At 32.6% G+C, this 24,819-nt stretch overlaps 2 protein-coding genes across 3 annotated transcripts in view; both read right to left on the bottom strand.

Moving 5' to 3' along the window:
• The window catches only part of Glys (glycogen [starch] synthase), a 32,913-nt gene extending 25,075 nt beyond the window's left edge, over positions 1-7,838 (bottom strand). The window contains exon 1 of one of the 2 annotated variants that reach the window (XM_089713376.1): positions 7,596-7,838. The gene's annotated coding sequence lies outside the window, so the exon portion shown is untranslated. The remainder of the gene's footprint in view (positions 1-7,595) is intronic. The other variant, XM_089713375.1, reaches the window with a different exon arrangement.
• A 767-nt stretch (positions 7,839-8,605) lies between these two features.
• Brca2 (BRCA2, DNA repair associated) lies at positions 8,606-23,145 on the bottom strand. Its single transcript, XM_089713282.1, has 9 exons — positions 22,759-23,145; positions 15,398-20,076; positions 14,798-14,978; positions 14,251-14,458; positions 13,956-14,065; positions 11,974-12,075; positions 11,455-11,647; positions 10,922-11,018; positions 8,606-10,382 (listed from the first exon to the last, which is right to left on the bottom strand). Exons 1-9 carry the CDS (start codon positions 23,014-23,016, stop codon positions 9,281-9,283), a joined length of 6,930 nt encoding a protein of 2,309 aa, XP_089569408.1. The 5' UTR covers positions 23,017-23,145; the 3' UTR covers positions 8,606-9,280.
• Positions 23,146-24,819: the final 1,674 nt, after the last annotated feature.

Here is a 24,819-nt window from a genome sequence, read left to right as displayed (position 1 = left end):
TTGTCTGTGAAGGGTATTTAATAGATCTGTTAAAAAAATTTTATATCAATGTACCTAAAATTATTCCTGTGTATTATTATAGTAGCTGTGCCCCGCGGTTTTACCCGCATTGCTCAGCTCCTGTTGGTCTTAGCGTGATGATATATAGCCTATAGCCTTCCTCGATAAATGGGCTATCTAACACTAAAAGAATTTTGAAAAACGGACCAGTAGTTCTTGAGATTAGCGCATTCAAATAAACATATAAACTCTTCAAAATAAATATGTATTAATAGTGAATAAACAATATTTGACTTGGTTGGTAGTGGCCCTGCCTTCCAAGCCAGAGGTCGTGGGTTTGATCCCCACCCGGTGCAAATATTTGTGTGATGAACATAGATGTTTGCTCTGTGTCTGGGTGTTAATTATCTTTATAAGTATTTATTTAAAATTATATAAATATGAATGAATGAATGAATGAATGAATGAATGAATGAATGAAAAATACTTTATTGCACACTTAATACAGGATTATAAACTAAGAACCATACAAGTAACAACATGTACAGAGGGCGGTCTTATCGCTGTAAGCGATTTCTGCCAGACAACCCGAAAATTTAGAAGGATTACAATAATTATGGTGGTGGTGCATTACAAACTTAAAATTTTGATATGAACTAAAAGAAAATGAATAATAAATAAATATAAAATATAATTATAACCTAAAGAATAAATATACATAAATAATAAATCTATAAATAAATACATCATAATATATATATTATATATAAATATATACATACAAATATATACATACATACATACATGTGAAACTATAAAAAAATATGGGCAAGGAATAAATTGAGTTAAGTAATTAAAATAGGTAGTTATAATATAATTAAGATTACAATTGAGATAGATATTGCTTTAATGCATTTTTGAACACAGTTATTGACTGAGCACGTCTTATCGATTCTGGAATAGAGTTCCAAAGGTTGATTGCAGTCACAGTGAAGGAAGAATGGAAGAAATTGGATCTGTGGGTAGGGATGCTTAAGGTAAGTAGATTAGAGGAACGTAGGGTAAGGCTATTTTCACCGAGGAATTTAAAATTTTCTTTTAGGTAACATGGGGTTTTAGGATCAAATAAAACTTTGTACAACAAATGCAGAATATGAGCATTCCGGCGGACGCGGATAGGAGGCCACTTGAGCTTGGCTCGGAATTCGGACACATGATCATATTTGCGTAGTCCAAATATGTAACGTATGCATACGTTTTGGAGTCGCTCAAGGGAGTCAAGTTGCTGTTCGGAAAGGTCAGGATAGGAAATGTCAGCATAATCTAGGATAGGAAGGAGTAAAGTCTCTGCAAGCGATACCCTTGTAGGAATGGGCAGAAAATTGCGCAATCGACGAATGGAACCTACAGCGCCATACATTTTTTTCCGTAGCGTCTCTATTTGCACATTCCAAGACAAGTTCATATCAAGATGGAGCCCAAGGTTTTTAACAGACTCACTAAATGGAATATGTGATCCACCAAGAATTAGCTTTGGTAAGCTGTTCCAATCTAGTTTGGCTGTCATTTTGCGGCTACCAATTATGATGGCTTGAGTCTTAGCCGGGTTAACAGTCAGACCGTAATTGTGTGACCAGGTAGCTATGGTATCTAAATCAGCATTTGTACGTTGTATAGCTTCTGAAATTTCGGAAATGTCTGTATGCGAGTAAATTTGCAAATCATCTGCATACATATGGTAGGGAGAAGTTAAATTATAGGAAATTGAGTCAATAAATATTGAGAAAAGGATTGGTGACAACACGCTACCTTGAGGGACACCGACACTTAAGTCACACCACGACGACAGAACGTCATCAACTTTAATACGTTGCCGGCGCCCCTGAAAAAAGCTACGGAACCATTCAATGGCTGCCGATGAAATATTAAGAGAAGCAAGCAGACCCAGCATAATATCATGATCGACCGAGTTAAATGCGTTACTAAAATCTAATAACGTGAGAATTGTGAGCTGCTTGTTGTCCATTGCTTGGCGAATATCGTCGGTGACTTTAACGAGTGCAGTGGTCGTGCTATGGCCTGGACGGAATCCGGATTGGAAGGGATTGAATAAGTTCTGTTTATTTAAAAATGAACACAACTGTTGTTGAACAAGTCGTTCCAGGATTTTAGAGAGGAAAGGCAGGATTGATATAGGACGGTACTCATGAAAGGATGAAGGATTAGCTTTTTTTGGAAGTGGAATAATGAAAGCTTCTTTCCAAGCTTTGGGAAATGTGCAAGAGGATATGGATTCGTTAAGGATGTGAGTTAAGATAGGAGCTACAACTTCGAGGATAGGTAGGATCATATCACGACCAATACTGTCACTACCAACGGCTTTCGAAGAAATGGACATAATGCTCCTCTTAACATTATCAACGGTGAATTGACTAAAATTAAACGGTGGCAGGTTCGGGGCCGATTTTGATGAAAGGAGCCGTAGTGTGTGAGATTTAGTATTTGGATCCATACTAACTGCAGCATTGGAGAAGAAGTTATTTAATAAATCAATATTTGTATTAATGCTACTAGTTTGAGACGATTTGCCGATCCCTAAAGATCTCAAAAATTTCCAAACCTTAGCGGGCTCACCGTTTTCAATCGTTTTGTGGATGTAGCGCTGTTGTGCATCCCTACACATAGTATTACAGCGATTGCGAATCACCTTAAACCGTTCTCTATTAATATCGGAGTTGTCGGTCTTCAGTTTTGCCTTAGCACGATTTTTCTTATTTAATGCAGATTTTATGTCATTAGTTAACCAAGGTGCGGGAAGGTGCTTCAGTTTTACTGGACGTAGCGGTGCATGCTTATCGTAAAGTTGAACAATTAGCGAATTAAACAGATCAACTTTTTCATCTACCGACGATGCGTTAACTACGGATGACCAATCTGTTTGTTCCGCATCGTTGCAAAGCAATTCTCTGTTCAAACCCCCAAAGTTACGCTGCATAATGACTTTACGTTTGGGCTTAGGAGGGCGGATGTTATAGGAAAGGAATAATAAGTCGTGGCAAGAGAATCCGTCCGCAGGAAATTGCCCAGACTTCAGAACGTGGTTAGGAGAGGAAACTATGATGAGGTCAAGAAGGGAAGGAAGTGAGTTAGGAGAGTGGTGAGTTGGATTTAATGGCAGAAGGTGGAAATTATAGGAGTTTATAATGGAGAGTAGTTTATTAGAACGATGATCATTTTTTAAGAGACAGGTGTTAAAATCGCCCATAAATATGACATGGTCATAGGAGGGAGCAAATTTTTCAATGAGAAGGTCAAAGGAAGGGAAGAAATTAACAGTAAGGTCATGGCTATAAAAGACACCGAGCAGGATTTTGGAATGGGAAAGGGAGATCTCGAGAAGAAGATGCTCAGCCTCATCGTGTGGTGGGGGTTGGGAAGAGGCGCTTATTAAAGTGAACGGAAGGTGCGAACGCAGGTAAATAGCAACCCCACCACCACCCCTACCAAGGCGATCATTTCTAATGAGTTGGAATCCGGGAAGGGAGTAGGAGATTGAGGATAGGCAAGGTTTCAACCAGGATTCGGAAATGAGAATAGCATGGAGCTCGGGACAATCAAAGGATGCAAGGAGATCTGGATAATGTGCCGGGATGCTCTGTGCATTTATGTGTACAACGTTAAAATGTTTTTTGGAATTAGAAAAAGTAGAGGATAGTGCTGTATTAAGAGAAAAGGGAGAAGTACTGTGGTAACTGCAATCAGTGCTGGACTCAGAAGAGCTGAGAGAATCAAAAGTGGCAAGACTACTCAAACTGTTGTTTACAGACATTTTAATATGCTTATGTGTATGTATTAGTATAATATTATAAATATAATTAAAATAGAATAAATAAATGGAATGAAAATAAATAAATGTTATTAAAATAAATTATATTAACCTTCTGCGACTGAGGTGAAATTTTTGTAAAGATTCGACTGACGTGTAGTCTGTTGGACGTAATGTTAAGATGCATTTTTTTTCAATACTAGTAATATTTATTAATATTTTATATTTTTTTGTTATTGTTGAGTCTTATATTTATTTAAAAATTAATTGTATATTTAGGAAATAAAAGAAATGATAGTAATATAATTATTTTTATTGACATAAAGTTTTTTCAAAGAAATCAACATTCACGTACTTAAAAATTATTTAAATTTTTTAATTGGAAATTAACTAAAATCTAATAACATCAATCTTTTAATGTTTATATTTAGCAACTAACAACAAAAATATAACGATATCATACGGTTAGTTTAGGCACAATTCAGTCTTAAAGTTGACCTTATTTTAATAATTAAAATTGACAATCCTTGCAAAGCGGAGCAGAACACTGCAGGCAAATTGGCTTAATGCATGCACAGCAATGGTATCTAGTTTGTCTCTTCAGCTTACTGGGGCATATGCTGCACAACTTTCTTCCTGATGGTCCTGGAACTTGAGCCACGGGCGGACGAGGGGGTAAATCTTTACCCAAAACTCTTGTGATTGTTAGACGGAGTTCTCTTGGTAATCTATCGTTGTATACGCGCTCTTTCAAGCTGGGAAGAACTAACTCTCTCGCTAAATATAATAAGAAATCGCCTCTTCTTAATTTTGCACCAGGACATGTTTGATATAAGACAAAGGAATTAATTCCAGCAAGATCTAAAATCCGGTAAAATATTGACATGGGCCAACGACGTGTTTTACGAGTGGATGAATAAATTGAGCACTTTTTGTCAATCTCATCGACTCCACCTTTGGTGTGATTATAATCTACAATCATTTCAGGTTTTTTGGTGGCTTCATCTGTGCTGGAACAATGGTGAGACGAGGAAATTAGTACAACAGCTTTGTTTTTCTTTGGCACATATGACAATAGAGTGCAATCTTTAGTAAACCCGTACAGGGAACTGCCTGGTTCTCGATCTTTTTTCGGTAAAAATTCTGGAGGAATCTCGCGTTTGTTTTTTTTCAGAGTCCCTAAGTAAGTTAGTTTGTTGGTTAGCAAAACTTGCATCAATTGAATGGAACTAAACCAGTTATCTGCAGTTATATTTCTGTTACTGTTTACTATAGGCTTTGATAGTCTGAGTACAGATTGAGTAGGAATTCCTAGTTGTTTCTCTGCTGTGGAGAGAGTTGTGCCATCCGAATCTTTTCCGCAGTAGATATACGCATTATATGTATAATGTGTGTCCGAATCACATAAAACAACAACTTTAATTCCATATTTGGCCGGCTTTTTTGGCATATAGATGATAAACTTGCAGCGGCCTCTGAAAGGTATTAGCATCTCATCTATACACATGTTTGGTCCTGGAATGTAGTTTTGCTGAGAGTTTGCCACAAACTTATCAAATAGCGGTGATATTGCAGCCAGTCGATCGGACTTTAAGCGTTCTTGACGATCAGCTCCTTTGTCAAATCTTAAACAGTTGATTAAAGTACAAAACCTGTACTTAGACATCACACAGCGAAAAATCTCATGACCAGTACCATCAGTAGCAAAAAGGTAGTTTGCGTCTGCATCATTGCATTTAAATACGGAGCTGTAGTATAAAAGACCAAACAAACTCAAAAGTTCAGTCTTGTTAGTATCTTTGAGCTCTGGCCTATTTGTGTTACGAAACTGTTCACGATAAGCTTGTAGTTTTTCATTGGTGTGTAAAACAATATTTTCGACCATTTCAGGATCGAATATTTTTGACCACAAACCTACGAAGCTTTGAAAAATAAGAGGATCTGTTGATCGGGACACGTGAATGATGTTATGGGCAGGTGTTCTACTGGTTCGTGCTATTTCACTTTTTGACCAAACAAATCCGTTTTTGCCAATGAAGTTTCTATCAGAATGATCACGATTCTGAGTAGCCAATGAGCTGAGAGGCAGGTTTTCACTATTTTCAATGACATCGCTTTCGCTTTCGCTCGACTCTTCTTGAATAGCTATATTTTCTTCTTGCTGTTCTTGGTTTTGATTTCTATCCCTTGTGATTTCATTTTCCTCCTGATAATCAGGGTCTGCCACCGAGTCATCATCAAAATCACTGAACTCATTTTCTTCCTCCAATTCTTCAAGCCAGGCTCCAATCTGTTCGTCATTATTCTTATATTTTCCTCTACAGTCCCGTTTAGATGCTGCACCGGTTTTATTTTGTTGAGACATCTAAAAAACCAAAGAAAACATAATGTGAATAAACGTTTATGAGATCACGTCTGAGAGACACTAAGGAAGTTTTAATTCCTTACTGAGATAACGACTCTCAGACACTATGAGGTTTAAACTATATTAGTGAGGTGACGTCTGTCAGAATCAGGTTTTATTGCTGTACTTACGTCTGTGAGACACCGACCGCTCGTATCTCCACACGTGCACACGGTGCGTGCGCTTGCACCCCACTGACCGCCGCCACGAGCAGTTCCAGGAAGGTACTGAGCGAGACAGCACTAGATCACGCGATATTGCGAGCTGGCAACGTTTTTTATGTTTGGCGGTGTCTGATAGACTACCACGTCAGTCGCAGAAGGTTAAATACTAAACAATGGATTTGATACTAAATATATAATAATAAAATAAAAATAGGCATAAAAAATTTACCTATGAGATACAACAAAATTTTCCGAAGGTTGCACCAACCAGCGTATAACAATGATAAATAAAGTAAAAAACAATTGTAAATTAAACCAGTCGTAATAATGAAATATATGTATGTTTATCAGCCATCTGGTTTCCATAACACAAGAGAAAGCTTAGTATGGGATCAGATCGTGCCGTGTGTGAAAATTGTCCCGAAATATTAAAAATATTATTAAAATATTTTTTTTTGTTTGAAAAGTTTAGTTTGCTTATGATTGTAGAACCAAAGGTAGAATATTTGAAGGTGACAAAAACAAAAATGGTTGCAGATAAGACACAGAAGTTTGAACAAATATATTTATTCAATTTCAATTTATTTCAATTTCTTTTTACAATTTACTACAATATAAAATTTACATTCATGTAAAAGTTTAGAAATATAATTCAAATAATTACTTTAATGTTCTATATATATTTTCTTTTATAGTCGGTACGTTTTAATATTGTACTATTATAAATACTTATCGAAAGGTATTTATCGAAAGCTCAATTATCTTTCTATTATACAATTATTTAAAGAAGTTAGGGCTTAGGAGTATCACAAAGACATAATATTCTGTTATTTCATATTTTATCGAATTACCTATATATTAAAAGAATTCTTACGATGAATATTTATGAATTATTAAATAGTATATTTGAATATAAATTACTCTAATTCCAATAATTAATTACAAATCCTAAACTTGAAACATTATTAGAATTTATATAGTAATTTAATAGAAAATTGAGAAAGTACCTATGTTCAAAGCCGCATTCGCCGGCATTTAAAATATATTTTACACGCGTACAATTGAATGAATTCGTAAAATAAACATCGGCATTTATTAACGAGTATCTACACGCTACGGCAACGATTATAAGAGATAAAAATTATTTATAGATCACTGAATGAAGCGACGTAGCTAAGAATACTTAGTAAAGTATACTTACATTTAAAATAAGACGATTGTCCCTATGGAATCTCGTAGAACAGGTTTTATCACTGAAAACTTCACTGAATACGTGGCACAATGGGGTTTATAGCTCGATCAAGTTGCCCCGAACTTACTACGATATGAATTTAATAAATCGCATGTCTACGCGGGTAGGAAATTCAAATAAAATGAATTTTCGCGAGTTAACAAACGTCAAACTAGCCGAATTTGAAGGTCACCTTGAAGTGACAACAACGTACAAATGTTGCAACACTCGCAAGATTTGACAGATTTTAGATAATTCAAAAATTAATTGAACAAAAATAAAATTATGATTGTGAAGTAGATAACGACACGTTTTGTTTACAACGGCGGTGCAAAAGTAAGGTAAGATAAATAGCAATTAATATTATACATTACAATTTGCATACGTACTTCTCATACACGCTAAAGACATTTAATGGATTAAATAATATCTCTTTATTATCTTTTGATGTAGTACGGCGATAATAAATCTCTGATTACACTTTATTATAAATTTTGTTGTTTAATGTAGTACAATGCACAGTTGATTGCAGTAATTTAATTTCGCTATACAATGTAGGTAGGTATATGAAATGACGGCATAGCATATTTTAGGCATTCGGAAGAAAGTTTATTACAAGTCTCCACAGAAAAAATTCAAGAAAAATGATACTCAAAATGTTATGTAAATTAGATAAAGGTATCTGTTAGTTTTCAATGAGTAATGACTTAAAAACGCGGTTATTTTGTGGCTATTTCATTGATAGTGTTGCCCTATATTAGATTGAAAAATCTATAAGGCTGATTTGTTGGTTGTTTTTTTTTCAATTACACAGGTCTAACAATAATTTTATACTCACTTACTAAAATAAATAGTGCGCATATCTTGCAATTCTTATAATAATATGAGTATCTTTGGACTACTGTGTTCTAGCTGTTTAAATCATTATGGATAGTTAGAATAATTTATACAAAATAAAAGACCACATTTATGTATGAAAGTTCTTTATTTTCAATTGCACATAAATATCTAATTAATAATCAACACTTATACGGTATTATTAAATATAAGGCACCTCGAAAACAATTCAAAATATGTTTCTAAAACTACAAGTTTTCCGGCACTCGTATAGTATGTATAAGTAATTATAACCCATTTAAAATATACAATTTGTTTTAAATGTCATCACACATTTATCAAAACTGTTCAAGATGTAACAAATTTGTTAGGGCATATAACACCATTCTTAAACTATAATTATTTATAAAACAGGTACAGGAACTAAATACATACATACTTTAATAAGTTCTGGCATAGATATCTTCTTATGAAGCAGCGTTTTATAGCGGTAATTACAAAATTATTAAAATTCCAAATGCGGAGTTTAAAACAACACAATTTGCGAAATGAATATATTTTCTGCACCAAATGCAATCTAATTAATAACTCAGGCCCGGGAATCACAGACACAATAGAAAATCTATTGTGTCGGGGACCGATCGGGCCCTTCGGGGCACAATGGATTAAGTATGTAAATACAAATGAAAGTTTGTCCTTTATAGAATCGTAAACTATGCATTTGATCATGTGATGATCTTAAGCAATGTACTGTAAACAAGCGTACAAAGGTTGGTTCGACCAATCTTCGACAATGTAAAGACCAAGCAAAATTATAATTAATCTAAACTTAAAGGCGGACTGGCATCAAATTCCTCTGCAAAAGGATCGATTGTGTTTTCTTGTTTTTCACTTATTTCATCATTATTAAAGTTTAATTTCACTGGATTCACACTATTTATCCTTTTTACAACGTTTCTACCCGTAGACAATACTGGACTACAGTCCAAATTCGAATTTTCTTTATCTGTGCGTAAAGGTGTTGAAATATCTTTACTGGCAACATTTAAACTGTCATTTTTTGACGTTAACGGACTTTTGAAGGCATTTGTAACATTTTTCGATAAATTAATTATATTCATTGGACTCAAGGGAGGTGGTTCACCGTAATATTTTAATTTGGATATCTTTTCGTTGATTTTCTTCTTACGTAGTAACTCGCTAGGGGACATTTCGTGTGTGTCTGTTTGTTTGAAAGTCGACTCAAAATCTGAGCTGCTTAGGTTCAAAATTGCGTCTCTGGCTATTGGTGAATCAATAAAGTTTTTATTCTTGGCAATATTGTAATCACTGTTATTTAATCTATACGGAGAAATGTCTGGTAAACGATGATTTGTATTTGCATTATTATTCTTTATAGCAACACAATCAAGACAGAATTTTCTCCTGTCCAACCCAGAGAATACTTTTATTAATTCCATACATAATTTTCTTAAACAATCATATTTTGGTGTTTTTGTAAAATATGAAAACTCTGTAGCACGATACTGTGGTATGTTTTTCATGGTGTTGCCAGATCGTTTTTGTAAATTAACACAAGCAATAACTTGACCAGTGTCAAGAATATTTTCGAAACCAAACTTCTTTATTCCGCCCCAAAAGTTAATGCATATCAAATGTTTACTTTCATCAGCTAAATATATATTTTGATATAATTGTTTGGAATTTTCAAAATCTTTATTGGAAGGTTCGATTGATATAATAAAACCGACTGTATCGACTTCATTATTTTCTGTACATAAATTTGAATTTCGAATATCTTTTATCTGGTAACACTGTCGTTTTAGATAATCTGTGCATGAAGCAATTTTCTCGGATTGTGTGACTTTTGATTTTTGAAATATAGAGTTTCTGTTTGCTGATAGCTGTATTTCTGAGTTCCTGAAAGAATTAAACTGAATTATGGCACAAATTCTAAGACTAACGATAATCAATGGTTACAATGGCTTTAAACGGGAGTACATTGCAAGAGAAATATGCAAACATTAATAATTTCATATTCACAATATGAAGAACCCAAGAAAATTTAGTAAATGTACTGCTTCTTAATGTCACCTTACAACTGCAGGCAGTGTCCAATTATTAAATAAGAAGGCTCTAAAATAATCTTTGTAAGAAATAACTCAGTTAAAAAAACGACCATTATGTTACTGCATTCTTAAATTTAAGAGAGCATAAATAATCATACTCTAGGACTTTATAAATAAAATAAATATTTCAGGACAATTTTCTCACACGGCACGATCTGATCCCATACTAAGCTTTCGCTTGTGTTATGGAAACCAAATGGTTGATAAACATACTTAATATATCATTTTAAATAAATACTTACATAGATAATTATTTATGATATCTTTCTATATGGTAAACATGCCATCTCACTCACACATTAGCTGTCTCGCTCACACTTATTATCTTACCGAATAGCTGTAGGAACAACATAATACACATCTATCCATGTATTTTCAGTGATCACTTCTTGAAGGGCTTCGTTTGGCCGCCATATTGAGAGCATACCTTAAAATATATTATTATTATTATTTCAAACAAGATAAAATTCAGGACTCAGACAATACATTTTATAAAAGTCGTTCGTTATAACATGCGAGGCGCTAAAATGGAATAAAATCATTTAGAAAATCAATTTTTGATAATTTTCAAAATCGATTTAATATTTTTTGAGGTTATCAATTAAAACTTGAAGAATGAGTGTATTAAATCAAGAGAGTTCGATATCTAATGAGCTATTTTATAGCTTTGAAATAGCATAGAATGCTTATCATTTACATACCAATGAACAAAAATCAACTAATCAAATTGAAAAGGTGTTAAAAGTGCTTCTAAAAGAAGTTTAACTACAACAAAAATATTAAATACCTACTAAATACAAGAGCTTTAACTAAAACAACGTTTTCATTACCTGTTAAGGGTCATCACTTCAATTAAAACTCACCTTTACAAACCCTACACTCATTTTCCACACTGGCAACCCTGATCTTCAACAGCGGCACCACACTCCTGGCAACACCGAGCGAGCTGTTCTTTATTCTCTCTCTTACTTTCTCTTGCATTATGTCTATTTGTTTATCTTTACGTTTCACTGTGTATTCTTGTAGGAGTTGTAATTGGGATTCTGTTAAGTTTGCCTGTAGAAGAAATATGCTTTTATTAAAATACTTTTTTTGTATTGCTATTATTTATTTATTTATTTGTGGATTTATGCATAATGCCGTAGTACTCAATGCACAAAATAGGAGCTTGTGAAGCTAACAGCTTAAAGTTAATATTCCAAAGCATTTATCTGCCCTATGTTGAATCACAAAAACAAAAAAAAACGTTTTACTATTTATAAGAAAAATAAAAGCACTCAGGTAAAATAGAATTTGTTTACCCATCAATGATCTGTCCGCAACTTGTGCCGCTTAACCTCCAGATCTAGGAAAAAAGTAATTAGATTTAAATAAGTACTTACCCTAAATTCAGCAGGATCCCTGTGTTTCTTCATGATTTTCGCAATTTGCGAACCGGACTCAAATTTTCCACTGTCCATGTAGGTTTCAGAATCTTGAGATTCCTAGAAATGATTAATACTACAATTTTATATTTAAAAAACAGAAAAAAATAACTTATAATACATTTAGACTGGGGTAGAAGCCTTTGAAAATAATGAAAAGATAAAAAAAATCGCAGTCGGATGAAACCCATTAGAAAAGGAGGGGAATATGATAAAAATGTAAGGAAAAATAAATTACGGTCAATCCGAGTTCGGGAAGCGGGAGGGGGGAGCTTTTAAGAGAAAAAAATGGTTTCTCTCGATTTCCGACAAAACTACAAGTCCTATAGAAAAAAGTTCAATGGCAAAGTTGTAGGTAATTAAAAGTTCTACAACTTTTGTATTCACAATTTTTCACATAACCTAAAAATTTAGGTGAAAAATTAAAAAAACCAAGTTTTTGGTCTTTTATTTCTATCTACTTCAAAATTTATTTTTTTTCTACGAAATTTGGTGGAAACTTACTTTATTATGTCCCAAATACACTGTAATTTATTTGATTGAAAATATTTATTTTTTCGCCTTATTTTGAATTAATACCAAAAAAACAACCTAATTTTCAATCGAAAAGTCACCCGTCAAAATATCAGCTTTTTTCAAAAACTTGGGGAGCCTTTTATTCATTGAAATCTTTACTTTCATATGGTGTAAAAAAAAAAATACCACCATAGTAAATGTTCTCAGGAAATGCATACAAACAGTGTGATAATGAGCTTTTACTAAATCAGGCACACTTCTTGAACTCTATATCTTCTCTTGTATCGGCTTTTCGGTAATATTTCAAAAGAAAAATAATTATCTGTTTTAAGTTTAATATTTTACAGCATATTCAAAAGCAAAATGATGTCGATAAAAACATTTCAGGTAGTTCGAGAAGTGTGCCTGATTTAGTAAAAGCTAATTTTCAGACTGTTTGTATGCATTTCCTGAGAACATTTACTATGGTGGTGTTTATTTTTTTTTACACCATATGAAAGTGGAGATTTCAATGAATAAAAGGCACCCCAAGTTTTTGAAAAAAGCTGATATTTTGACGGGTGACTTTTCGATTGAAAATTGGGTTGTATTTTTGGTATTAATTCAAAATAAGGCGAAAAAATAAATATTTTCAATCAAATAAATTACAGTGTATTTGGGACATAATAAAGTAAGTTTTTACCAAATTTCGTAGAAAAAAAATAAATTTTAAAGTAGATAGAAATAAAAGACCAAAAACTTGGTTTTTTGAATTTTTCACCTAAATTTTTAGGTTATGTGAAAAAATTGTGAATACAAAAGTTGTAGAACTTTTAATTACCTACAACTCTGCCATTGAACTTTTTTCTATAGGACTTGTAGTTTTGTCGGAAATCGAGAGAAACCATTTTTTTCTCTTAAAAGCTCCCCCCTCCCGCTTCCCGAACTCGGATTGACCGTAATTTATTTTTCCTTACATTTTTATCATATTCCCCTCCTTTTCTAATGGGTTTCATCCGACTGCGATTTTTTTTTGTTTCAAAAATTATCTACTCTAGTCTAATTCTGAATAATGTGTCTAGACTCTAGTCTGATAGTTTCTGCATAGATAGATGAAATCACGTTTGTATTAATTTTACTAGTCGATTATATGTATATTTTCTAACAGGTAAACATATTTTCCATACGCGATGACGTCACAAAATGGCGCTTAACCGATCCTATTCTTAGTTGGATTTCATTGCCACAATGATAAGATGTAAAATAATTGTATTAAAAAATAATCGTACACTGTGTTAGTGAAGCCAATAAACGAATTTTTATACATATTCTTATCAATAATAATATGCAAATCTAAGGTTTTCGTAAACACATTTATACACGCATTATACCAAATACATACATGTAATACACCTAAACACAATAAATAGGTACACAACATTTACCTGATCACAAAATTCCTTCTCTACATCTTCATAGATTTTCTCCAAAATCAACTGTCGATCATTCTCATATTTCATTTGAAACAAGTTTTCCAATCTTTCCGAACGTGTTACTGTAAAAAATTAAAAACATGCTAACAAAAAAAGAATTTTCCAGGCAATCTTCGATTTTTACTTGACATTTTTCCTACATTAATCTTAAATGAGACAATTATAAAAATAAGAATGCATCTATTAAAGAAGTTTTAAAAATAACGTAAAATTATCTTACAAACTTTTTCAACATAAAAATACCTACCAGTGCTGCCATCCTCAAACTTCTCTATATACAACATAGGATAAACTCTGGTAACAAAAACGCGCAATTTCGACACTTTCCCGCCTTCCGGCCTGACAGTTGACAGGAGGGACAAGATGGCCGCGTTGCCATGGTAACCGAGCCGCGTATCCCAGCGCGCTCTGCGCGTTGAATTTCCGGAAATTTTTAAACGCACGGATGATGTGTCCTGAAGAAAAAAAATAAATGTTGATTAAATTTGTAAATGATAGTACTTAGTAGATTAAAATGAAGGTTAACTCTAACTCAAACATTTATTCATTCAAATACAAAATATGTTATTATACTAATTAGTACTAAAATGCAGGACTTCTAGAATCACATTATACAATAAATGATTTTAACTTTGAATTACAATCTTTTTAAACTCAAACTTATATTTATTGAACTAGACTTCTTCTAGAAGCACTTTTGAATCGTCATTGCATATTTCAACATTTACCACCGATTCGGAAAGCATTATTTCAGTCACTTTCATAATAAAACATATTTAAATATTATATCTTACCTCCCAAGGTGCTACACCCTGTTCACAATTGACCAACTCAGCCCCATGTATGAAAAGTTTCATGCCCACATATATTTTCCCGTCGTAAACGAGTTTAGAAATATATTTGTCTATGCTTGCTTTTAGGCAATACCAGCCATCTGTCAATAGTAGCTCTATGGTATCTGTCAAACTGGTAACACTGAAAAAATAGACAAGCGATAAACAACAGTACAAAAAATAGACAACAATAGATATTTGGAAACAAGTCTATTCCAATTTTGTGTACCAAATTTTCGAAATTCACATAAATTCTAGTCAATTTGTAAGCGTCAATATAAAAAAGAAAAAATCTAAGAGATGATTTCATGCTTATAAAAATGGATTCAGCAGTTTTGTATGTTTCATTTATAAATATTTATGTAAGAAGTCATACTATTTTACCTTCACCTACAATTTATGTAATAATGTCGCTTGTACTATTTAAAACTTGACACACACATAGTTTATGAATTACATACATACAGATATTGCATTTTTTTATCTTTGAACTTGGAGAACAGCAAGGACAAAGAGGTTACTTAATAATTTTAATAAAATTTAGTCAAATATATATCTTACCTGCTCACATAAACACCATCTACATAGACCCCAACAACACATAGAACCATAGATTTACTAGCAACATCATCCCTTTCTAGAATCTTCCTTAAAGCTGGTCTTTGCACATTATATAGCTCTCTGTCATATCTATATTTTAATTGTTCAAGCACATTTTTTACACAACACACTCGTTCAAAGCAATACGGAAATCTTATTTCGTAAGAAATTAACTTCCAAATTATCAATTTTAAGTGATTTTCTATCCAGCCTAACGGTATTATTTTATTATTAACAGATTCCGAAAAGACCTCTTTTATTTTATCAGTAGACCATATGTCATTTGTCACTTCATTTCTCTCTGGTTTAAACTTGAAATCTAACATATTTTCGTAGTTAAAATTAAGAATATCATCGTTTATTTGTCTAATATTATTTTTGATGTTATCTAAGTCTTTTAATGAGAGCTTCTTTGTTTTCTTATAACCGTCGTCAAATAGGTAAACTTTATCGCTTTTCATTTGACAGGTGTCAATTTTCGCGCTCAAAATATTTCTGACAACGCTGGCGGGAGCTTGGAATTTACGCTTTTTGGCCTTAGGACAAGATACAATAGGACTTCCCGATCTTTTACATTGCACAGGCGTTCTTTCTTTTAAGAAGTCTTCTGTGTATAACGTATCTTCAAAGTTATTTACAACTTGTGTGTTGAAAATATCTTTAATGTTGATTTCTTCACAGGCATTGTTAATAGAATTTTTTTCTTCAACATTTAGACTCTTTAGACCAAATTGGTTTATTCTGGGCGCTTTAGAATCCGACGTTTTATGTATAGACAAATTATCTTTTTGCATTTGGTTAGGATGTATATCTATACCGTCATATATTTTCTTAGTTCTTGCCAGTGCTTCTTTTGATACTTTTACAGTTTTATTACTTGCAGTTTGAAATCCTTGTAATTTAGGTATTGAACTATGAATGTTTTCTATATTATCATTCAATAATTTCTGACTAGCAATCATTGCTTCTTCAGAGATATTAACTGTTTTATGATTGGCTGTTTGAAATTGAAATTTTACTGAAGATACTTTTTGGTCAGATTTTACTTCGCCTGTATTTAAATTACTTTCAGTGTCAATATCTATGTCGTTAAATATATTCCTAGTTCTAGCTTGAGCTTCTTTAGATATTTTGACTGGTCTATTACTTGCTGTTTTAAAGCCTTTAGAATTACTTGAAGATTTTTCTATTGGATCATTCAGTAATAGAGGATTAGCTAAGGCATCCTCAGTTACATCAACTTTATTTATATTAACAGTTTCTGTATTAACTTTAAACGATTCTTTATCTTCATTAACCAAGTCATTTTTCAATTCAAAGTCTATATCATCAAACATTGTTTTATATTTATCCAAAGTTTCATTTGAAATTGTTATACTTTTTTTACTAGCTGTTTGGAATCCTTGGAATTTAGGTATGGAAGTATGAACTTTCTCTATATCATCATGGAACAATTTTTGACTGGCAATAATTGCTTCTTCAGAGATGTGAACAGGTTTATGATTAGCTGTTTGAAATTGAAATTTTACTGAAGAAACTTCTTTTTCAGGTTTAACTTTAGGTGTCCCTAAATTACTGTCAATATTTATATCTATATCATTAAAAATATTCTTTGTTCTAGCTAGAGCTTCTTTTGATATACTGACTGGTTTACTATTGCTTGCTGTTTTAAAGCCTTTAAAATTACTCGAAGATTTTTCGATCGGATCTAGTAATGTAAGATTAGCCAAAATTGCATCTTTAGATGTATCAACTGTTTGTTTAGTATTTCGACATGCTGACGTTGTTGGTTCATCGTTAGGATTGAATTCTTTTAGAAAATCGTTCCCCATATCTGCATCTATGTTATCAAATATTGTTTTATATTTTTCTAAAGTTTGTCTCGAAACTGTTATATTCTTATTACTAGCTGTTTGAAATCCTTTGAAATTCTGCATTTCTATATTTTCCTTTGAGCGTTGTTTTGCTTCGTTTTTAAACTTTTTTATATGTATTTCTTCATTAACATCCGATTCAATATCAGCAAATATTCTTTTGCTTCTAGCAAGTGTCTCTTTCGATATATTTATTTGCTTATTACTTGCGGTCTGGAAACCCTTAAAAGTAAAGTCTCGTTTTTTATTACTACTATCCATACCAGATTTATTAAGCAATATTTGGCTAGATATCAACGATTCTTCCGATACCTCAACAATTTTTTCATTTGTTGTTTTGAAGGAGAACTTTATATTTGTGCTGAGATTATTATTCCGTTTTATCATCAAATATTCATGGTTAGATTCAGTTTTATCAATTGTTTTTGGTAGTGGGTTGATTTTTGTTTGATGTGAGTCTTCACTTGGTTGATTTTCAGTGCCTTCAATTATATCATGAATAATTTTTTTATATTTTGCCAACGTTTTTAAAGATACTTTTATCGGATTATTGTTTGCAGTTTTGAATCCACCAAACTTGTTATTTCCTATATCATTATCATTTAATTGTTTTAATGAGATATCAAAATCGTTAGGAATATCACTTTTACTTTCTTTAGCCATAGAATTAACTTCTGTTTCATTGTGTTCAATATTTTCACTTGTATTCAAATCTTTATTAATATCTTCAAATATCATTTTACTTTTTAGCAAGGCTGCTTCAGATATTTTGATTTCTTTATTACTAGCTGTAGAAAATCCTACATAATTAGGTACATTATGTATATAGGACTTATTGCTACTCTTCAGTTCGCTTGGAAAATTATTTTCTGGATCATTTTCAATACCATCAAATATTTTCCTTGTCTTTAAAAGTGATTGATCCGAAATTTTTATTGGTTTTAAACTAGCTGTTTTAAATCCTTGAAAATCGTGTTTTAATATAGATTTCTCAGTTTTATTTAGAAATTCCTTATTTAATAGAATAGGATCATCTTGCTCTTCGTTTATCATACTATTTTCAAATTCTTGTAATATAATGTCATCATTTATTTTATTGGGTTCGTCAATGCCATCATTCTCAATTTTATTATTAAATGTTTCGTATGTATCATCTCTAACATATTTAGGACTTTTTAAATCTCTTAAATCTGTTTTATTTACCACCAATTCACTTTCTTTCTCAAATTCTAGTTCTACATTGTTGTCAATCAAATTTTTTTGCACATCTTCAAGAAAAAGCTCACTTTTTCGTAAAGATTGGTCAGATATTTCAATAGATTTCCCACTTGCTGTTTGAAATTGAACTTTACCTATATCTGTTGCAACAGTTTTTTCAATAGTAGTTAGCCTTGTTGCTTCCAGTTCATTTTGTTTATTAATGTTTGCTTCTGATGATGCTAATTTAGAAGGTTCAATAAATGTACCATCAAATACATTAACAAGATCCTTTATATCAACATCACTATTCTCTAAAACGTTTTTAGCGTTCACAAAAGAGTCTGTATGTATTTGAATAGATTTGTTGCTTGCTGTTTGAAATCCGACATACATTGTTTTATCAAGAATACCAGTTTGATTATAAAAGGAAGTCTCTAAAGCACAAGTTAGAGGTAAATCGTCTATTTCTCTGGCTGGTTCGTAGTTTTCTTCATCACTACTAAAGAGTATTTCATCTTCTATAATACTTTTATTTTCAATACTTTGTTGATCGTCTTTTGTCATAGATCTTGTATCACTATTTCTTCTTTTGACCTTAACTTCAAAAACAGGGCTTTTAGATGATTCCCTATATTGTAGGGTAGGATTTTTATGGCTTTGTATACATAATTCTCCATTAACAAGCTGTGAATTTATAATATTCTTTGCTATTCGTAAATCAGCATTTTCTTCTATAACTGGTAATGCAATAGCTTCAAACTTTTCAAAGGATTCTAAATTGTAAACTAATGTTTTTGGTGCGTTTCTTATTACTATTGGTTTTACTTTATTTAAAATAGGACTTTTAGTAGTATCTTCTAATGGTTCGAAAATTGTTAAATTATCTTCAGTATCTGAATTATCAAAGATATCACAGATCTCTTGCTCATAATCATTCATAATATTTTTACTCCGCTTGTGTGGTGTATGTGCTGTATGAATTTCATTGGATTTCTCTTTAATTGGTTCATCTTGCATACATTCTTCTTTGTCTTTTACAGTTTCTATAACATTAATACATTGCCCAGTATCTACTAATTCTTTATTTACATTAGCATCATCTTTACAATAGAATGTAGTATCAAATTCCTGTGTGACACCACTTCGACATATTAATACTGTATTTTGTTCATCTTTTATGAATTCAGCTTCATTTTTAACAGTTTCTTTTTTATCTATACTTTGCTCTGTATCCATTAAATTTTTATTTACATTAGGATTCGCTTTACAATGGAATGTAGTATCAAATTCCTGTGTGACACCAGTTTGACCTATTGGTACTGTATTTTGTTCATTTTCTATGAATTCAGCTTCATTTTTAACAGTTTCTTTTTTATCTGTACTTTGCCCTGTATCTATTAATTCTTTAGCAACACTTTTATCAGTTTTACGACAGAATGTTGTTTCAAATTCTTGTGTGATACCAGTTTGAGCAGCTAAAGTTTCTGCATTATCAACTAAATTTATTAATTGTGTATCTGTAACACATTGTGTTTCGAATTTATTCTGTATCTCTTGTTTTTGTACCTGGAAGTTTAAAAGAAATGAATTAAACACATGAAATTATAATAGATGTGAGAGTATTGGTATTGGTATTTATTCATTTCTCTTTAATAAAACTATACATGGGAAACTTATTGCAAATTTATACAAAACAAAATAAAACATTATAGTTTATTAGGCGGCCTTGTCACTTAGAAGTGATCTCTTCCAGGCAACCTGGGCAAAAGGTAACAAGCTTACTAAAATTATGATATTGATATAATCCATACTAATATTATAAATGCGAAAGTATCTCTGTCTGTCTGTCTGTTACTCATCACAAAAATCTCTAATCGCACGCAGAGCTTAATTTTCATTAAATGCTCTTATCGCACGGAGAGCTTAATTTTCACAAAAAGCTCTAATTGCACGGAGAGCTTAATTTTCACAAAAAGCTCTAATCGCATGGAGAGCATAATTTTCACAAAAAGCTCTAATCGCACGGAGAGCTTAATTTTCACAAAAAGCTCTATTCGCACGGAAAGCTAAATTTTCACAAAAAAGCTCTAATCGCACGGAGAGCTTAATTTTCACAAAAAACCTTTCGCACGGAGAGCTTAATTTTCACAAAAAGCTCTAATCGCATGGAGAGCTTAATTTTCACAAAAAGCTCTAATCGCACGGAGAGCTTAATTTTCACAAAAAGCTCTATTCGCACGGAAAGCTAAATTTTCACAAAAAAGCTCTAATCGCACGGAGAGCTTAATTTTCACAAAAAACTAATCGCACGGAAAGCTTAATTTTCACAAAAAGCTCTAATCGCACGGAGAGCTTAATTTTCACAAAAAACTCTCATCGCACGGAGAGCTTAATTTTCACAAAAAGCTTTAATCGCACGGAAAGCTTAATTTTCACAAAAAGCTCTAATCGCACGGAGAGCTTAATTTTCGCAAAAAGCTCTAATCGCACGGAAAGCTTAATTTTCACAAGAAGCTCTAATCACACGGAGAGCTTAATTTTCATAAAAAGCTCTAATCGCACGGAGAGCTTAATTTTCACAAAAAACTCTCATCGCACGGAGAGCTTAATTTTCACAAAAAGCTTTAATCGCACGGAAAGCTTAATTTTCACAAAAAGCTCTAATCGCACGGAGAGCTTAATTTTCGCAAAAAGCTCTAATCGCACGGAAAGCTTAATTTTCACAAAAAGCTCTAATCACACGGAGAGCTTAATTTTCACAAAAAAGCTCTAATCGCATGGAGAGCTTAATTTTCACAAAAAGCTCTAATCGCACGGAGAGCTTAATTTTCAAAAAAGCTATAATCGCACGGAGAGCTTAATTTTCATTTAAAGCTCTAATCGAACGGAAAGCTTAATTTTCACATAAAGCTCTAATCGCACGGAGAGCTTAATTTTCACAAAAATCTCTAATCGCACGCAGAGCTTAATTTTCATTAAATGCTCTTATCGCACGGAGAGCTTAATTTTCACAAGAAGCTCTAATCACACGGAGAGCTTAATTTTCATAAAAAGCTCTAATCGCACGGAAAGCTTAATATTCACTAATAAAAATAACTGCGTTAAAAACAACCGACTTCAAAAACGGAAAAGTAAGAAATAAAAAAGATTTGACATTATTATTTACTACATATTATTTATATGTGCTATTTATTAAAAAGGTTTGATGTCGGTGCACGGGCTTAATACTAAGTGCTTAATGTTCGGCACCAACTTCAAACCTATTTAATAAGTAGCACATCCATACTAGTTATAATATTATAAATGCGAAAGTAACTCTGTCTGTCTGTCTGTTACTCAATCACGCCTTAACTACTGAACCAATTTGCATGAAATTTGGTATAGAGATATTTTGATACCCGAGAAAGGACATAGGCCACTTTTTATTGCGAAATATGTACCACGGGCGAAGCCGGGGCGGACCGCTATCTATATCCATCTGTCTTACGCTTTTTCGATCAGGTCACGTGTCCTGACGCGTTTTTAAGATTTTATACCCATTACAGAAAAAGTGCTCAACGCCGCTAAAGAAGTTTTCACTTCAAAAACAATATCACAAACATTATAAATCATCTACTATTACATTTAGCCAACATGGAGGAGTATGGTCCAAAAATTAATACTAAAAGTACTGTGTTCTCACAGTGGATATAAAATCGACGAAGGGAGTAATTTGATCTAACCATACCTAACATCAGACCGCCTCCTTGGTACAGTGGTTGACGCGTGAGCGTAAAACCGAGGGGTCGTGGGTTTGATTCCCGTGGAGACGAAGAAAAAAATGTCTCGGTCAGGCAGGAGACAGAAGGCTGATCACCTACTTGTCTCTAAAGAAATTCGATCAGTGAAAAAGTTGTATAATGCATCTGCCCCTTACCCCACTAGGGGACATGGGACTTCACTTTATACCTAACATCAGAAATTGCAAATCATGTATTTCTATTTTATAAATTGAAATAAAGGCAATGATATTAAACCCTACATATGCTTAATGTTAAATTAAATGAGAAACCATTATGATATGATATCTAAAAGATAAATAGGAATGTCAAGAAACCTTAACATTGACAAAAGAAATACTTAAATTCATATAGACATAGTTTATGAAACGTAAAGAGTAGATGAATTTCGAATAAAGCTAAATGAAGACATTAAAAATAAGATACAGGCAGGAAAGTAAAGTTATGAAAATTAACCGCGTAAATTTACCTTATCTGACAGTACGTTTAGTGGTAAAAATTCCGACTGTCTTATTAAATTTGATTTTTCTAATTGTCTTGAAACCTTTTTCACCAAATCTGCCTTTTGTATTGCTTTTATTTGCTTAGAAACATCCGAAATAACATCCTCTATTTTACATGTATTTGGTAAGATTCTTGTTTTATCGTATAATAATGTAACCTTATGTCCACTTCTTTTGTTTAACGCCTGTTCAAAGTTTAATATATCGTTATTGTGTTTATCCATAACTGATTTATCACATTAGAACTTAAATTAAACAAAAATAAGTTTATTCTTATTCTTTCACTTCACTTTTAGTTGTTTACAAAATTGACGTTCGTGATCACTGAATCGTGACAAATGACATAAGGCCTAGTGCTTTGGCCTAACGTCAAATTAAATAGGGTAGATTAAAAAATATTACAGTGTGATTACAGTATTATTTCTCATTTCTTTGTAAAAAAAAAGATACCTTCACGATTCCTTCCATTGAAAAAAAAATATGTATAAATAAAAATATTACTTATGAGGTGTTACTACTGGTATCTACGCATAAAACTGGAAGTTGAACATTGATCGCAAAATGTCATACAAACCTTTTCTATGCGTGGACACACTTCTATGTGTTAAGAATTGATTCTCGCACATTTGATATGGGTCTAATGGTCAATAGATGGTATAATGAAAACAGAGATACAAAAAAAATATTTACTTTCTATAATATGATAACGTTATATATAAAAAAAAGTAAAATATATTCTTATAAGAATTTGAAGGTTTGTAGGTCTATTGAAAATGTAATACATTTATCCGTTTTATGCTGTGGTTTTATCATTTTTCTTTGTTTCACGCTAGTCTTCTAGCTAACTGAAAAAGAAACAATCCTAAATCAATCGATTTAAGTTTTACAGTGTAGGTACACTGCGAACCGATTTCGTTAATTCTTTTTTCAAATAATATTCCTTGGAGTACGAGGATGGTTCCACAATGGTTCTTATATTATGGAGAGAAAACGTAAACATGTACCACGGGTGAAACCGGGGCGGACCGCTAGTGTTCTTATAAATAATTCGAAAACTAATATTCTGAAAGAACATATTGCGGTGTTTGAAGGAAACGGCTTGACCAATTCTCATGAAATTTTGTACGAGTAGGTTTGAGAATTGGCCAACATCTAATTTTTATTCCCGTGATAAGAGTAACACAGAACAACTTTTGTCGGGACAGCTAACTAGTATATAATCTTATATATAAAATTCTCGTGTCACAATGTTAGTCTGCATACTCCTCCGAAACGGGTGGACCGATTCTCATGAAATTTTTTGTGCATATCGGGTAAGTCTGAGAATCGGCCAACATCTATTTTTCATATGTACCACGGGCGAAGCCGGGGCGGACCGCTAGTCGATATATAAAATTTCTCGTTCATTCAATATTTTCTTGACTTTGCCACCTCAGATTTTTCGAATGAGTGAACCGATTTTGATACATTTTATTTGAACGATGGTGCCTCCCATGTATTCCCATTTTATTTAAGTTCGGACATGTTGAAGACGTTTTAGCTTTTTTTAAACAATAATTCAATAATTATTAAGTATTTTAACTTCTTATTATTGCAATATAGTTAACATGTGAATCTACCATACATCGTTTAGAACGTTAAAAACAGTTTATGCTTTTGTAGGTTTATTAATCCTTAAAGGGGTGACAGACGTACGAGTAAGTACGCGAACTTGTGGCTCGACGACCTTTTTCGCTCGTGTGTCACCCCAAGTACGCGTACTTAAAAACCGTCGAGTAAGTTCGTTGACGATCCAACATGTTTGAAATTTTACTCGTAGCCCGCCTTCGCTCGCACGTCTGTCACCGCCGCGAGCCGCGAGCCTAGCCTGTCTAGCTATAATAGGTGTTACTAAGTGCAAAAGTTCAATTAATTTCGTCTTCTTCTTTTAGTTTTATGAAAATAATTTAATATAATTAATATGAATGAATATAATATAATTGAATATTGGCGAAGGTATCTTTGAATCACGCCAAGGAAGTTTCACT

This window comes from Colias philodice, chromosome 30 (assembly GCF_061535455.1).
Source record: "Colias philodice isolate Cphi_HAF_F1 chromosome 30, ilColPhil1 Martin Lab GWU primary, whole genome shotgun sequence".
NCBI lineage: Eukaryota > Metazoa > Arthropoda > Insecta > Lepidoptera > Pieridae > Colias > Colias philodice.
The sequence above is the reverse complement of the archived record's forward strand: the minus strand, read 5'-3'. Positions and strand labels throughout refer to the sequence as shown.